This window comes from Oncorhynchus clarkii, chromosome 10 (genome assembly GCF_045791955.1).
Source record: "Oncorhynchus clarkii lewisi isolate Uvic-CL-2024 chromosome 10, UVic_Ocla_1.0, whole genome shotgun sequence".
NCBI classification, from domain to species: domain Eukaryota; kingdom Metazoa; phylum Chordata; class Actinopteri; order Salmoniformes; family Salmonidae; genus Oncorhynchus; species Oncorhynchus clarkii.
Genome location: NC_092156.1, coordinates 22,925,411 through 22,941,946, shown reverse-complemented (window position 1 = coordinate 22,941,946; position 16,536 = coordinate 22,925,411). Strand labels below are relative to the sequence as shown.

Sequence of the window (16,536 nt, the reverse complement as noted above, 5' to 3'; positions counted from 1 at the left end):
CATCGAGAGACTGAAATTTTTTCCCATTCCTCCTTGCAAAACAGCTCGAGCTCAGTGAGGTTGGATGGAGAGCATTTGTGAACAGCAGTTTTCAGTTCTTTCCACAGATTCTCGATTGAATTCAGGTCTGGACTTTAACTTGGCCATTCTAACACCTGGATATGTTTATTTTTGAACCATTCCATTGTAGATTTTGCTTTATGTTTTGGATCATTGTCTTGTTGGAAGACAAATCTCCGTCCCAGTCTCAGGTCTTTTGCAGACTCCATCAGGTTTTCTTCCAGAATGGTCCTGTATTTGGCTCCATCCATCTTCCCATCAATTTTAACCATCTTCCCTGTCCCTGCTGAAGAAAAGCAGGCCCAAACCATGATGCTGCCACCATCATGTTTGACAGTGGGGATGGTGTGTTCAGCTGTGTTGCTTTTACGCCAAACATAACGTTTTGTATTGTTGCCAAAAAGTTCAATTTTGGTTTCATCTGACCAGAGCACCTTCTTCCACATGTTTGGTGTGTCTCCCAGGTGGCTTGTGGCAAACTTTAAACAACACTTTTTATGGATATCTTTAAGAAATGGCTTTCTTCTTGCCACTCTTTCATAAAGGCCAGATTTGTGCAATATACGACTGATTGTTGTCCTATGGACAGAGTCTCCCACCTCAGCTGTAGATCTCTGCAGTTAATCCAGAGTGATCATGGGCCTCTTGGCTGCATCTCTGATCAGTCTTCTCCTTGTATGAGCTGAAAGTTTAGAGGGACGGCCAGGTCTTGGTAGATTTGCAGTGGTCTGATACTCCTTCCATTTCAATATTATCGCTTGCACAGTGCTCCTTGGGATGTTTAAAGCTTGTGAAATCTTTTTGTATCCAAATCCGGCTTTAAACTTCTTCACAACAGTATCTCGGACCTGCCTGGTGTGTTCCTTGTTCTTCATGATGCTCTCTGCGCTTTTGACGGACCTCTGAGACTATCACAGTGCAGGTGCATTTATACGGAGACTTGATTACACAGGTGGATTGTATTTATCATCATTAGTCATTTAGGTCAACATTGGATCATTCAGAGATCCTCACTGAACTTCTGGAGAGAGTTTGCTGCACTGAAAGTAAAGGGGCTGAATAATTTTGCACGCCCAATTTTTCAGTTTTTGATTTGTTAAAAAAGTTTGAAATATCCAATAAATGTCGTTCCACTTCATGATTGTGTCCCACTTGTTGTTGATTCTTCACAAAAAGTTTTATATCAGTTTTATATATTTATGTTTGAAGCCTGAAATGTGGCAAAAGGTCGCAAAGTTCAAGGGGGCCGAATACTTTCGCAAGGCACTGTAAATTCAAAAGGTCACCAATGGCAGAACACCAAAGCCCACTAGCGCCTGATATCATTTTTGGGGGGAGAGACACTGGCCTAAGATCAACAGGTGTCTAATTGTAATGTGAAACAAAGCTCCCTCCAACATCAATATATTAGCACAAGTTTGTGCACAGACAGGACATCGCAAGATGTTTCTAAAATAGGATTGCCATGGAATGCAGTTTTGTTCTACCGCACTTCACAATTTTGTTACCACCACAACCAAAGCCCGGAGCAAACGAAGCACACAGGCCAATTAGGTAGTGAACACTAGCGTGGAATTCTAATCAAGGGCCCTCAAACTGCGGGCATGGAGGATAAGATGTCTTAATCTTCTTATTCTGCATGTGGACAGCTGCCGCAGAGTAGGCCCAAGCTGCCAGATAACCCCGGACTAGGGGTAGTGGTGGTGCTTGGCTGCACATACTCCCAAAAACAGGTAGTATAGTGTGTGGGACTCAGTGTACAGTATGATGGCGAGTAGTACATGCTCCTGGATATAGGCGTGGCCGCTGCCAAAGAGGTGTAGATTACAGTCAATTAGTGGGCCGCCATGCTTGGGGAACTGTTTTTCTGCATTTGCCGCAAATGCCAGCCTCTGCAAAATTCAAATGGAGGCTTGGAGTTGTGAGGCTTTTCATTGCATTGATGCATATGAACCCTCACTCATAAGCTCTAATACACACACACTTCACAAACGTGCATGCACGCCAGAAAAACAAATCTACAACAGTCACCCCTCAGCACACTGACCTATGTACCCACTTCCGCACATACCGACACATATGCACACTCGTACACATCTTTCTATGCACGCATGTCATATGCACACACCAACAGAAACAAATTGGGTGCACACACTGAACCGTCACATTCACACAATCCCGGGAGCGTATGCTCCTCATCCAATACGGCAGATCATTGACAAAGAACTTGGCTGAGGGACAGACAATCAGACTACAGAGAACTAGGCTTTCAACTTCTGGACAAACATTTCAGCTATATTTACATTTTAGTCATTTAGCAGATGCTCTTATCCAGAGTGACTTACAGGAACAATTAGGGTCAAGTAACTTGCTCAAGGGCACATCAAGAGATTTTTCAACTATTCTGCTCAGGGATTTGAACCAGCAGCCTTTCGGTTACTGGCCCAACGCTCTTAATCATTAGGTCGTTGCTATATGATGTACAGCTCCATTACCTCCAATACTTTTGCCTTAATCAGCAAATGGGTGTAATTCATCCCAGCTGTTCCTGCCAGGTAATATTAATAATTTTCACCAGCCATTTTACTGGGGATCTAGCACTGATCAATGGCATATTGAAATTAATGTAACATATTGGAATGAATGGAAAATTAAAACGCATATAAACTGTAATGTATGCCATAAAACATTGCAATACAGAAGACTGTGATGAAACTGATTTGATCTCTGATGGAGAACATCACAACATTTTAATCCAGGCACTTCTCTGACACTCAATTACTGGGTACTGGGTAGGCAAAGGATTGTCACTTGGGTCCATGGCACCAACAGAGGATGAATCAATGTTCACCTATGTGAAATCGACAACAGCGCTCTAAAATCCACGGACCCTGGCAGGGCCTGGCTGTTATATTATATTTTGTCCTCCTAATACATAGTCCCCACTGTAGAATCCCTCTCTGCTGGTGTGATCTCAAACAAACCCATCATAGAGGAGCGTTACCTTACCAACCTGGCCCTCCATGCGGACCCTGGGGGCCTGGGTAGTGACCTCATAGTTTAAATGAGTTCAAAGGCATCACTGCAGCAGAGGCAAGATGGCCAACCACCAGTGCATGGCGTTTCGCAACCCACATCAAGCTTGTCTCCATCAAGGCAGTTCAGCAGCTGTGAGGAGAGTACTCACGTCATCAACAACCAAGCAGTCAATGAACTGAAAAGCCATGAAAGACGCTTAGTTGAAACAGGGTGTGGGACTTCTCACCCTTGAAAAAGCCAAAGCCTTTGCCACAACAATTAATATTCTGGACAATATGCCTGATCTGTATTCTCCCTTTGCAGCCTTTGGCCCAAGTGATTACAAGCTTAAATGTGACTGAACTGCGACAAGAGGAGATGTTTCGCAAACATATGAGAGTGCAAATGCTCCTATAAACAAACACACTTTCAGTCGACTGCGAGTCAGGTAATAGGCCTGTGCTGTAGCAACTGCGGCTCCAAGTCCAATCCCACCACAGGTTTTTGTGGGCCGTGGAGTGGGCCTGTCGATGCATATTAGGACAAGTATAGCATTAACATGCCGATCAATGGCTCCCAGCTATCAGCTCCTGTCTCCATCCTTCATGAGATCAGTACACGGGGCCAAGAGACTACCCGCCCGTCTCCCTCCACACAAAAACAACAGCGCACCGAAACTCCTCTACTCCACCTTCCCTCCTGGCTGATACATAATTTAAGGCATGCAGGAAGTTACAAGGTGAGGAAGTCCTTTTCCCTGTACAGACTTGAGCTTTTCCCAAAAGACTTAAGCGGTGGGGCGTCAAACACTTGAGCACATGCACGCATGCATGAAGCCACTAATCTGCCAGACTAAAAACGAAATGTGGATTCCTGTCTTCTTTTGCTGTGGAAAGCCATTGTTTGAAGTGCAATATATTTTTAAGAAATTGAATGCCACAGCTTTGTCCTTTGAGACACAAGACACTTGCTTAACCTTGAGGTAGTTTGACAAGTTGCCCTAGCTCCCCTGTCTGCATAAGACATCTTCCAACAAGGCAATAGCTAATCATATAAATCATACTAACAACATGAAACACTGAGACAGGGCTACATGTGCTACCTTATCGGTCAATTAGCAATTTTCTACTCCAAATGGTTAGACGTCCAGCAGACATGGAGAGGGGAAACAGACAGGTGTTATCCACCACTGCAACATGAATAAAACAGCAATATACTTTGTTGCAAATGTGAACTGGGTGGTTTTCAGTGTTGACAAGACTGAAATAATAACACACTGACCTTACTACTACACTAAAGCTCTGTGGAGTAGAATCATGCATAATTGAAGATGTTCCACAAGGCTCCCACCCATCTTCATCTGGAGCATCTTTCACCAGTACTTTAGCATCAGTTGGTCCAGAAGGCACCTCAACCATAGAAACTGGTTTCTCTCAGTGACCCAAAATGGAGTCTGGATCCCAGAGGGCTTAGGACCTGAGGCAATCTTTCATATTCCAAATATCAGCTGATTGATGTCTGAAGGTTGGTGACTTTTATGGAGCACGGCATTTGCCCTGGGCGAGAGGGGAGGCTGCAACTGTACTTCCCACCAAGCTCAAACAGGGTGAAGGACTTCCTTTAGCGGGACATGGACTCTATCGAAAGCATATTATCATGCTAACAAGCATAAACAACCATGAACTAGAGGAAAGATGAAAATTAGCTTTATGTGTTACTGCTCTATGCTCTTAATGCTCTACCAAATTCCTTAAGCATCTTTTTAAGATCTAGTTCAAGAAAATCTTTATAAGCAGTGACCCACATCTCTCCATAATGGACTTATTTCTCATACTGGTTAACTACTCACCAGAAAATACATCCCATTAGATGCATAGTAGCATAATAAAGAACCATGTGCAAAAATATCTCTACAAAAATGTATTGAAGAACCTATGAACTTATGCAGGTTCAAATACTGGCCAAGGCCTCACTCTTCGAGAGCCAGAGCACCGGTTTCCCAAAAACATTTTCTACACTTTTGATATTTTTTTCAAAAGTCCACTGTTGATACAGTCCTAAAATATTTTGGATGTCAGCAGTCAAGTTTTCAAGATATTGGACTTTAAAGAAACAAAGTGTCACCGGCCACATAATAATACTAATAAGTTGAGCATCAGGTACCAGAGTAGGTGAAGGTACCACGTTCATCTGCACAAACAATAGTATGCAAGTATAAACACCATGGGACCACGCAGCCATCATACCACTCAGGAAGGAGACACGTTCTGTCTCCTAGAGATGAACGTACTTTGGTGCGAAAAGTGCAAATCAATCCCAGAACAACAGCAAAGGACTTTGTGAAGATATAACATTTTGAACAGAAACTAAATGGTTCATTGGATCAGTCTAAAACTTTGCACATACACTGCTGCCATCTAGTGGCCAAAATATAAATTTCACCTGGGCTGGAATAATACATTATGGCCTGTCTCTTGCATTTCAAAGATGAAAGTACAAAGAAAATACAAAAGAACGGTTGTTTTTTTTCTTTGTATTATCTTTTACCAGATCTATTGTGTTATATTCTCCTACATTTCTTTCACATTTCCACGAACTTCACAGTGTTTCCTTTCAAATGGTAACAAATGGTATCAAATGGCCTGATCTACAGGCAGTTAGATTTGGGTATGTCATTTTAGGCTAAATAAAAATTTAAAAAAGGGGCGATCCTTAAGATTAAGTGCCAACCACTGGTACCATTAATGCTAGTTAGTGATAGTTTGACCACCAGAGGGCATCTTTGAGAAGCATTAGTGGCTGTACTAGAGAATTTAAAACCTATTTTTGTAAGAGCATACTATATGGGACTGATTTTAAGAAATGTTGCTTAATTAATTAGATTAATATTATGGTGTTTATATTCCAAGAAAAACAAAAACCCTCTGGGTCTCCAATAGGATGGAATGGAAAATATGGCGCTGTTCAACATGACGGTTGTAGACTACAGTGCTGTGATTTTTAGCTAAAGAATCCCCATGTCGTGTAGGCACGCGGAAGACCAGGATTTAATTCCCCGACGGGTAGGAAGGAGTAGCCTGTCCTTGTAAATTATAATTTGTTCTTAACTATTTCCATATGTGTTATTTCATAGTTGTGATGTCTTCACTATTATTCTACAATGTAGAAAATAGTACAAATAAAGAAAAACCTTGGAATGAGTAGATGTGTCCAAACTTTTGAGGCCATCAAGATGTTTTGGCTCGAGAAATTGCCGATACAACAATGCAACAAATACATTGATCATCTCAACAAGGTTTTAGCCGTGGTCGTGGAGCTGGGTGGAAGTGCAACAAAAATTTAGTTTAAATGATATATCTGAGAATATCCAAGGGGCTTTTATATAATTCTAAATTCTAAACCTCACATCTCAAAATAGGGCTACTTAATGTTAGATCCCTTACTTCAAAGGCAATTATAGTCAATGAACTAATCACTGATCATAATCTTGATGTGATTGGCCTGACTGAAACATGGCTTAAGCCTGATGAATTTACTGTGTTAAATGAGGCCTCACCTCCTGGCTACACTAGTGAACATATCCCCCGTGCATCCCGCAAAGGCGGAGGTGTTGCTAACATTTACGATAGCAAATTTCAATTTACAAAAAAAAAATGACGTTTTCGTCTTTTGAGCTTCTAGTCATGAAATCTATGCAGCCTATTCAATCACTTTTTATAGCTACTGTTTTACAGGCCTCCTGGGCCATATACAGCGTTCCTCACTGAGTTCCCTGAATTCCTATCGGACCTTGTAGTCATAGCAGATAATATTCTAATCTTTGGTGACTTTAATATTCACATGGAAAAGTCCACAGACCCACTCCAAAAGGCTTTCGGAGCCATCATCGACTCAGTGGGTTTTGTCCAACATGTCTCTGGACCCACTCACTGTCACAGTCATACGCTGGACCTAGTTTTGTCCCATGGAATAAATGTTGTGGATCTTAATGTTTTTCCTCATAATCCTGGACTATCGGACCACCATTTTATTACGTTTGCAATTGCGACAAATAATCTGCTCAGACCCCAACCAAGGAACATCAAAAGTCGTGCTATAAATTCACAGACAACACAAAGATTCCTTGATGTCCTTCCAGATTCCCTCAGTCTACCCAAGGACGCCAGAGGACAAAAATCAGTTAACCACCTAACTGAGGAACTCAATTTAACCTTGCGCAATACCCTAGATGCAGTTGCACCCCTAAAAACTAAAAACATTTCTCATAAGAAACTAGCTCCCTGGTACACAGAAAATACCCGAGCTCTGCAGCAAGCTTCCAGAAAACTGGAACGGAAATGGCGCCACACCAAACTGGAAGTCTTCCGACTAGCTTGGAAAGACAGTACCGTGCAGTACCGAAGAGCCCTTACTGCTGCTCAATCATCCTATTTTTCTAACTTAATTGAAGAAAATAAGAACAATCCGAAATTCCTTTTTGATACTGTCGCAAAGCTAACTAAAAAGCAGCATTCCCCAAGAGAGGATGACTTTCACTTTAGCAGTGATACATTCATGAACTTCTTTGAGGAAAAGATTATGATTATTAGAAAGCAAATTACGGACTCCTCTTTAAATCTGCGTATTCCTTCAAAGCTCAGTTGTCCTGAGTCTGCACAACTGCCAGGACCTAGGATCAAGAGAGACGCTCAAGTGTTTTAGTACTATATCTCTTGACACAATGATGAAAATAATCATGGCCTCTAAACCTTCAAGCTGCATACTGGACCCTATTCCAACTAAACTACTGAAAGAGCTGCTTCCTGTGCTTGGCCCTCCTATGTTGAACATAATAAATGGTTCTCTATCCACCGGATGTGTACCAAACTCACTAAAAGTGGCAGTAATAAAGCCTCTCTTGAAAAAGCCAAACCTTGACCCAGAAAATATAAAAAACTATCGGCCTATATCGAATCTTCCATTCCTCTCAAAAATTTTTAGAAAAGGCTGTTGCGCAGCAACTTACTGCCTTCCTGAAGACAAACAATGTATACGAAATGCTTCAGTCTGGTTTTAGACCCCATCATAGCACTGAGACGGCACTTGTGAAGGTGGTAAATTACATTTTAATGGCATCGGACCGAGGCTCTGCATCTGTCCTCGTGCTCCTAGACCTTAGTGCTGCTTTTGATAACATCGATCACCACATTCTTTTGGAGAGATTGGAAACCCAAATTGGTCTACACGGACAAGTTCTGGCCTGGTTTAGATCTTATCTGTCGGAAAGATATCAGTTTGTCTCTGTGAATGGTTTGTCCTCTGACAAATCAACTGTACATTTCGGTGTTCCTCAAGGTTCCGTTTTGGGACCACTATTGTTTTCACTATATATTTTACCTCTTGGGGATGTCATTCGAAAACATAATGTTAACTTTCACTGCTATGCGGATGACACACAGCTGTACATTTCAATGAAACATGGTGAAGCCCCAAAATTGCCCTTGCTAGAAGCATGTGTTTCAGACATAAGGAAGTGGATGGCTGCAAACTTTCTACTTTTAAATTTGGACAAAACAGAGATGCTTGTTCTAGGTCCCAAGAAACAAAGAGATCTTCTGTTGAATCTGACAATTAATCTTAATGGTTGTACAGTCGTCTCAAATAAAACTGTGAAGGACCTCGGCGTTACTCTGGACCCTGATCTCTCTTTTGAAGAACATATCAAGATCATTTCAAGGACAGCTTTTTTCCATCTACGTAACATTACAAAAATCAGAAACTTTCTGTCCAAAAATGATGCAGAAAAATTAATCCATGCTTTTGTCACTTCTAGGTTAGACTACTGCAATGCTCTACTTTCCAGCTACCCAGATAAAGCACTAAATAAACTTCAGTTAGTGCTAAATACGGCTGCTAGAATCCTGACTAGAACCAAAAAACGTTATCATATTACTCCAGTGCTAGCCTCTCTACACTGGCTTCCTGTCAAAGCAAGGGCTGATTTCAAGGTTTTACTGCTAACCTACAAAGCATTACATGGGCTTGCTCCTACCTATCTCTCTGATTTGGTCCTGCCGTACATACCTACACGTACGCTACGGTCACAAGACGCAGGCCTCCTAATTGTCCCTAGAATTTCTAAGCAAACAGCTGGAGGCAGGGCTTTCTCCTATATACCTCAATTTTTATGGAACGGTCTGCCTACCCATGTCAGAGACGCAAACTCGGTCTCAACCTTTAAGTCTTTACTGAAGACTCATCTCTTCAGTGGGTCATATGATTGAGTGTAGTCTGGCTCAGGAGTGGGAAGGTGAACGGAAAGGCTCTGGAGCAACGACCCGCCCTTGCTGTCTCTGCCTGGCCGGTTCCCCTCTTTCCACTGGGATTCTCTGCCTCTAGCGCTATTATAGGGGCTGAGTCACTGGCTTACTGGGGCTCTCTCATGCCGTCCCTGGAAGGGGTGCGTCACCTGAGTGGGTTGATTCACTGATGTGGTCGTCCTGTCTGGGTTGGCGCCCCTCCCTTGGGTTGTGCCATGGCGGAGATCTTTGTGGGCTATACTCAGCCTTGTCTCAGGATGGTAAGTTGGTGGTTGAAGATATCTCTCTAGTGGTGTGGAGGCTGTGCTTTGGCAAAGTGGGTAGGGTTATATCCTTCCTGTTTGGCCCTGTCCGGGGGTATCCTCGGATGGGGCCACAGTGTCTCCTGACCCCTCCTGTCTCAGCCTCCAGTATTTATGCTGCAGTAGTTTGTGTGTCAGGGGGCTAGGGTCAGTTTGTTATATCTGGAGTACTTCTCCTGTCCTATTCGGTGTCCTGTGTGAATCTAAGTGTGTGTTCTCTAATTCTCTCCTTCTCTCTTTCTTTCTCTCTCTCGGAGGACCTGAGCCCTAGGACCATGCCCCAGGACTACCTGACATGATGACTCCTTGCTGTCCCCAGTCCACCTGGCCGTGCTGCTGCTCCAGTTTCAACTGTTCTGCCTTATTATTATTCGACCATGCTGGTAATTTATGAACATTTGAACATCTTGGCCATGTTCTGTTATTATCTCCATCCGGCACAGCCAGAAGAGGACTGGCCACCCCACATAGCCTGGTTCCTCTCTAGGTTTCTTCCTAGGTTTTGGCCTTTCTAGGGAGTTTTTCCTAGCCACTGTGCTTCTACACCTGCATTGCTTGCTGTTTGGGGTTTTAGGCTGGGTTTCTGTACAGCACTTTGAGATATCAGCTGATGTACGAAGGGCTATATAAATAAATTTGATTTGATTTAAATGAATAATAATGATAATAGCTTATTTCGATTATTTCGTTTTAAAATAACATAAAATGAGCGAGAACATGGAAATTGATGTAAAAATGTATCACTAGCACTTTAAACAATGTCACTTAATATAATATAATGTTTACATACCCTACATTACTCATCTCATATGTATACAGTGCCTTGCGAAAGTATTCGGCCCCCTTGAACTTTGCGACCTTTTGCCACATTTCAGGCTTCAAACATAAAGATATAAAACTGTATTTTTTTGTGAAGAATCAACAACAAGTGGGACACAATCATGAAGTGGAACGACATTTATTGGATATTTCAAACTTTTTTAACAAATCAAAAACTGAAAAATTGGGCGTGCAAAATTATTCAGCCCTTTACTTTCAGTGCAGCAAACTCTCTCCAGAAGTTCAGTGAGGATCTCTGAACGATCCAATGTTGACCTAAATGACTAATGATGATAAATACAATCCACCTGTGTGTAATCAAGTCTCCGTATAAATGCACCTGCACTGTGATAGTCTCAGAGGTAAATCTGTCATAATTTAATGTATATATTACCTGTTTCCATTATGTGTAACTACTGTCCGAAATGTAATTACTGTCCAATAAACTGCATGCTTTTCCGAGTCATAGTGGGAGGACCACACACTGTGACTATTATCATATGACACCTAGTTTACTTCGATATGATGGTTATATAAATATTTGCACATAAAGGCATTTCCACCACCATTTCTTGCATAATGAATTTTTCCGACACCATGTCGAACGAACCATATTATCTGTCTGCATTTATAAAGTTGTACCAATCTCACGCGCTCACTCACACAGACACATACACACCTAATACCGAACCTTCACAATGAAATTGATTGCTTTAAATTGGCTGTCTCAGCATTCCTATTTTTGGTTAATTAGTAACTAGTCTTAAGGTTTCTGTGAGGTCATCAACAGTCGCCCACTCTCTCCAATCTCCTCTTTTGTAATGTGTATACATACCACTGAAGTATTTTTTTTTTGCAATGGCCCTGTGAGGCAGTAAAAGTATTAGGAACTGAAATCTCTAACATTATGCCTTTAACTAAATCTCTTCCTGTGTGTTTCCACTCCTTACTCTCCCCGGTCTGCACACACGCAAGACATATAGCCCACTCATGCAAGCACAAATACATGCACAGACACACACACACACACACACACACACAGACCTGAGAAACGATCCTGGGGGGCAAGTGATGTTCCAACCCGCCCCTTGACCCAACACAACCTGGCCACTCTGCACCATGTGCATTATGGTGGAGCACCAGAGTGGCATTTAACTCACAGCTTAATCATAATCAGTTTTACGGGGGGAGAGCGCCATCCTGTTAGTGGACATATGCTCATATCATGGTTAAAGACTCACTATTCCCTCAGGGGGGCTATGTGGGGAATGTAACAAGTGGAGTGTGGATACTAGCAGCCGATTGCCATGCACCCCTCCAGGCCTCCATTAACAACGCTCTCCATGCTCCCACGCCCCCCCACTCTGTCATCCCATATTGCTTAGAGCCAGCCAACTTAAATGGTGGTGGGGGGTGTTGAGTTTGTGTGGAGAGTTAGGGAAATAGGTGGCAGGAGAGACAGACAGACAGAGGAAGCGAGTGAGGCAGAGAGGAAGATAATTTAGAGAAAGCACCTGACCAAAGAACAGGGGGAGATGGAGGGTGTGTGTGTGGGGGGGGGGGGCGGGGGGTGCACAGACAGAGAGAGGAGCAGACAGAAAGACAGTAGATGAGACTTAAGACGGGGAGAGAGTAACAGATTAACGGGGGGGCAGAAAGAGAGAACTTGTGTCCAGGGTTATCGCTGGCCAGAGTCGAGGGTGGCGTTTGCCAGCTGACAGCTTGAGATAGAGCGTTCGGGCAGAAGAACGTAGTACAGCCAGCTTCTGCTGGTGTGTATGTGTGTATGTGAGTGTGTACAGCTCTAGAGCTCAGTGACTGTCTGTCTGTAACGCCGAGACGGGGAACATATGCAGAGGAGCGCAGGAGCGGCAGAGCAAGGTGACAGACAGTCAGTCCTCAGTCGCCCAGAGGCATATAACACCAGCAGCACAGCGTCACTCACTGTACTGTCCTCGTCTTCTTGGCAATGACAACCATCTGCTGCCTGCCTGGCTGATACTGCATTGAATGGGACTACATGTGAAAGGAAGATATACTACTATTGTAATGAATGCTGTAGGCTACGTGTAACTGTTATCTACACAGCAGGAAAGGCTAACTGTCAAAGTAAACTCGACCTCTTGATTATTAAACCAAAAATGAACTGTCAACTGTCAATGGATATATGCAGTATAAACTTACTTGCGCATGTTTCACCATACTTCAATATACTGTACAATGTACCATGTTGCAGCAATTTGATAATATCAAAGATCCCTCCACCCAGTGGACAAATATGGAAGTACTGGGCAAATTGAGTCCATATAAGAGACCGGTATATTGGGATGAAAATGTGTCCATTTACCACTTTACCTGTTTTGGCAAGACATTATGTATTACCATAGCTGGTAGCACAAACATACAAGTAGGCCTGCATTTTGCGATGAAGGAAGTCAAAAGAAAACTCTACAGGACGGGTGTTTTAGAATCTATAACACACTGAACTAACCATGCGTTTTTAAACATACAAAAAGCTATAGACCAGTCAATATGCTTACTGTAGCTTACAACACTATTGAGAATCAGGATGGTGCTTTGCATGCGCCTCTGCAGCTACCTAAAGAGGGTTAATCAAATTTATAGCAGCATGACAATCCATGCCCAAACCATATTATTAGATATATTAGTGATATATATCATGATTAGAGCTGTTAATTTCTTATTATCCACCCCCATTATCCTAATTTAGATACTGGACATAGAGTGGCTATTCATAATTAAAATCATTTGTATTACTTTTCCTCCTAATTTGTGCTCGTCTCATCATTCAACCAAACGTAACATATCATACTTAATGGAGTGTCTTGGATTTACGTACAGAATAATAGTAAATACTCTAAGACCATTTTGCAACATGACACTTCGAAACAGGTGCAAGCACTTCAAACACATTGAATGTCCAATTTAATCATCTCAAATTTCGTACTTCTGTTAATTACTTGTGGACAACATTTACGACAGGCAAACAACCAATCATTCTGAAAGCCATTTACCCTTTTAAACATATCCACAATAAAACTTAATCAGCAAGCAGTATAAAATATTGCACTTCAACTCACCTTGAGCTGCCGTTCCTCGGGTGCTGAATACACTTGCTATCAAAGTGACCACATACCAAATCATAGTACTATTGCCAACCAGAAAGAAACCTCATCATATCTCAAAGTGTCCCTTGCAAGAAACCTTTCATTGCGGAGCCCCCAGGTCAATAAACGCGCTATCTGCTGCTGTTGATATCATTTTTATCATGCCCTGCACCATACTGCTGACTTTTTCACCGGCGCTTTCCTTCTCTCTATCCCTCCCCTGCACTCCTTTCGCATCCTCTCTCGCTTAGACAGAGCACCTGCAACACTGAGAGGAGATCAGACGGGTCTAGATGGCAAATCTAACATGAAAACAAGCATGACAATTTAGCTATTAGATCCGCCTCCGCATTATTTTTATTGGTGAGTTTGGGAGGGTTTGGGGCGTGGATTGGTTTCCCCACTGTCGCTCTGGAGGCACTACCAGAATACCAGACGAGCCCTGTTTCAAGGTGAGTTGGAGCGTGAAGTTGTACGTGAAGAGCGTGAAGAGCCGCAGAATCATGCGCAATAACAGTGATAGAGAGAGTGATAGGTTCTGGATCGAATAGGCAAGTTCCTCTATCTAAAACATAATTGCACTCACTAACACGAGCGGAGAGTTAGGATTCCAAATATGTCTTCCATCTTCATGGGACTTGATGCAAAAACAATGAGGCGACTTGCAGGTGCAACCTGCGCGCCCTCCTACACTCTTGACGGTGAACGGTCCACCGTGCTACTTTATCATACACTAATCGTTTATTGACACAGACTTTAATTAAAATATTTTCTACTGATTCATGGCGTTCAGGAATATTGGATTACTTCCTACATGGAACTATAATTCAATATTGCCATCAACCGAAGCGCAACATGCGTCATTCTGATATAGCCCTGAGTAGAGCTACGCCAACGTCTAACGATACTGCCCATAAATCCGTGAAGAACACATCTCGATAGTTTATCGTGTTTTCTGAGGATAGTTCCCCTTTCCATAGGTCAAATTGTAATTGCTTGCGCACAACTATCTCCACCGCAGAGAATAGCTATTCTAATAGTTAGCCCACCAGTCGTAGGCTATTACACTTTTGTAATAAGTTATTAACTATTTGTGTAATTACAACATTATTTGATGAGCTTTTGATTGTGTTGTGTGTACTATACCATATGATTGGTTAATGTCCTATGTAGGCTGTTCTAAAGGCTTTAAGAATGCATATCTAGCCGAATGTGTTACCAGTGTGGACAGAAGATTTCAGAGGTACATTATATTAGTGTAGCCTACATGCAGAACACACTTTGAAACGTAAACACGTGCCAATTAATCTGGAGTAATTAGGTTTTTTTTTTTACTCGTGAGGGTTTAAATACCATCATAAGAGCTTTAAATAATATATGTTTAGTTCAGTGGATTTGATTTTAAACCACATAATACACCATTTCTAAACTATTGGGAGAAGATATTAGTATTAAAAGTGTTAAAACAATAAGTAAGGAAGTAATTTGTGTATGATTTGCAAAGTAGCACTATGCAAACAACAGTAAATCCTTCAGTCGTAATTATGGACACTTTCTTCCGTAGCTAGTAGGCCTCGTACAGTGGGAATGGTTTGCTATTTCAGACGTTTTTAATGGAAGCATTGGTGGACTGCCAATGCTTTCTGACCCTCAATTATGCCAGCCTCTATATGACATTTTACAGCTGGGCAGCACTCAGGTTGACACTTAACCAAGATGCACTGTATCTCTCATCTTCAATGTTTATTTCTACGTGCTGGGCCCTATAATTCTTTGGCATCAAAATACACTTGGACAGGGGATCGTGGACAAATAAAGTTTAATGCATGATAATATATTATGTTCTATTGCCCTACAAAGCTACAGCCCTTTCAACTAAGTGACAAAACTAAATATTTTACCTAATCAATGTAAACGTGTCATTATGTAAGATTTACTCTTGCACACTGTTAGCATAACGTGATTGATTGATTGTACAGTATAAATCCATTTAACAAGCTCTGAACTTTTAAAGGAATGATTAATATTCTGCTGGTTGCCTAATGATACAACCCACTATCACAAATTATCATGCAATAGACAAATTACTTTTGAAAATTAGTGACAGACACATTTTTTTGTGTCCACCACACAAATGTGTATACAGATTAACCTAACGTAGGATGTGAAAAAGAAACGGCTGAAACTAGATTCCCAACATATGTTGTTGATGGCAACAACAAAAAAGCTGTCGGGAAGGTTCTCTTCTGCACTGTTCAACCAATCCAATAAATGTGGAGGAGGATTTAGGATGGATTGTCGTCTTGTTAATGTCTAAAAGCGGAAGTCGCGTCACAGGCTCTCTTTACATTTCCCCAGAAGACCGGAACATCCAGTTGTTGGCGACTGAGCAGTGGTTAATCACAGATAAAGGTAGTAGGTTACTTAAGACAAAAATGATAGAATCAAGGTTGGTCAGGGAGGATGGGTGGATGTGTAATGCGAAGGTCTAGCAACCCAAACATTGCATGTTTGAATCACATGATGGACCACTTGAGCATTTGAGCTAATTAGCAACTTTGCAACTTCTTATTACTTTTGAACTACTTTGCTAACATGTAAGCGTAACGGGTATGAAATGGCAAGCTCGTTAGCGGTGCACGCTATTAATGTTTCAATCGGTGATGTCACTCGCTCTGAGACCTTGAAGTAGTTGTTTCCCTTGACCTGCAAGGGCTGCAGCTTTTGTGTAGCAATAGGTGAGAGGCAGTTGTTCATGTGTTCAGAGGATCCCTGGTTGGGGCAAGGAGAGGGAAGGAAGCAGTACTGTTACATAAGTTAGCCCTAACCTTAACCCTTTAAGTACTTAGCTAGCATGTTACCTAAATGTAACCCCTAACCTTACCCCCTAGCCTAGCTAATGTTAGCCAC

General features: G+C 42.1%; 1 protein-coding gene across 1 annotated transcript in view; it reads right to left on the bottom strand.

Annotated features, from left to right (window-relative positions):
* Positions 1-13,893, bottom strand: part of LOC139418156 (protein turtle homolog B-like) — a 175,387-nt gene extending 161,494 nt beyond the window's left edge. Inside the window, exon 1 of the mRNA XM_071167387.1 lies at positions 13,600-13,893. Within this exon, the coding sequence (XP_071023488.1) occupies positions 13,600-13,663 (64 nt within the window). The 5' untranslated portion in view covers positions 13,664-13,893. The remainder of the gene's footprint in view (positions 1-13,599) is intronic.
* Between the last annotated feature and the right edge of the window lie 2,643 nt (positions 13,894-16,536).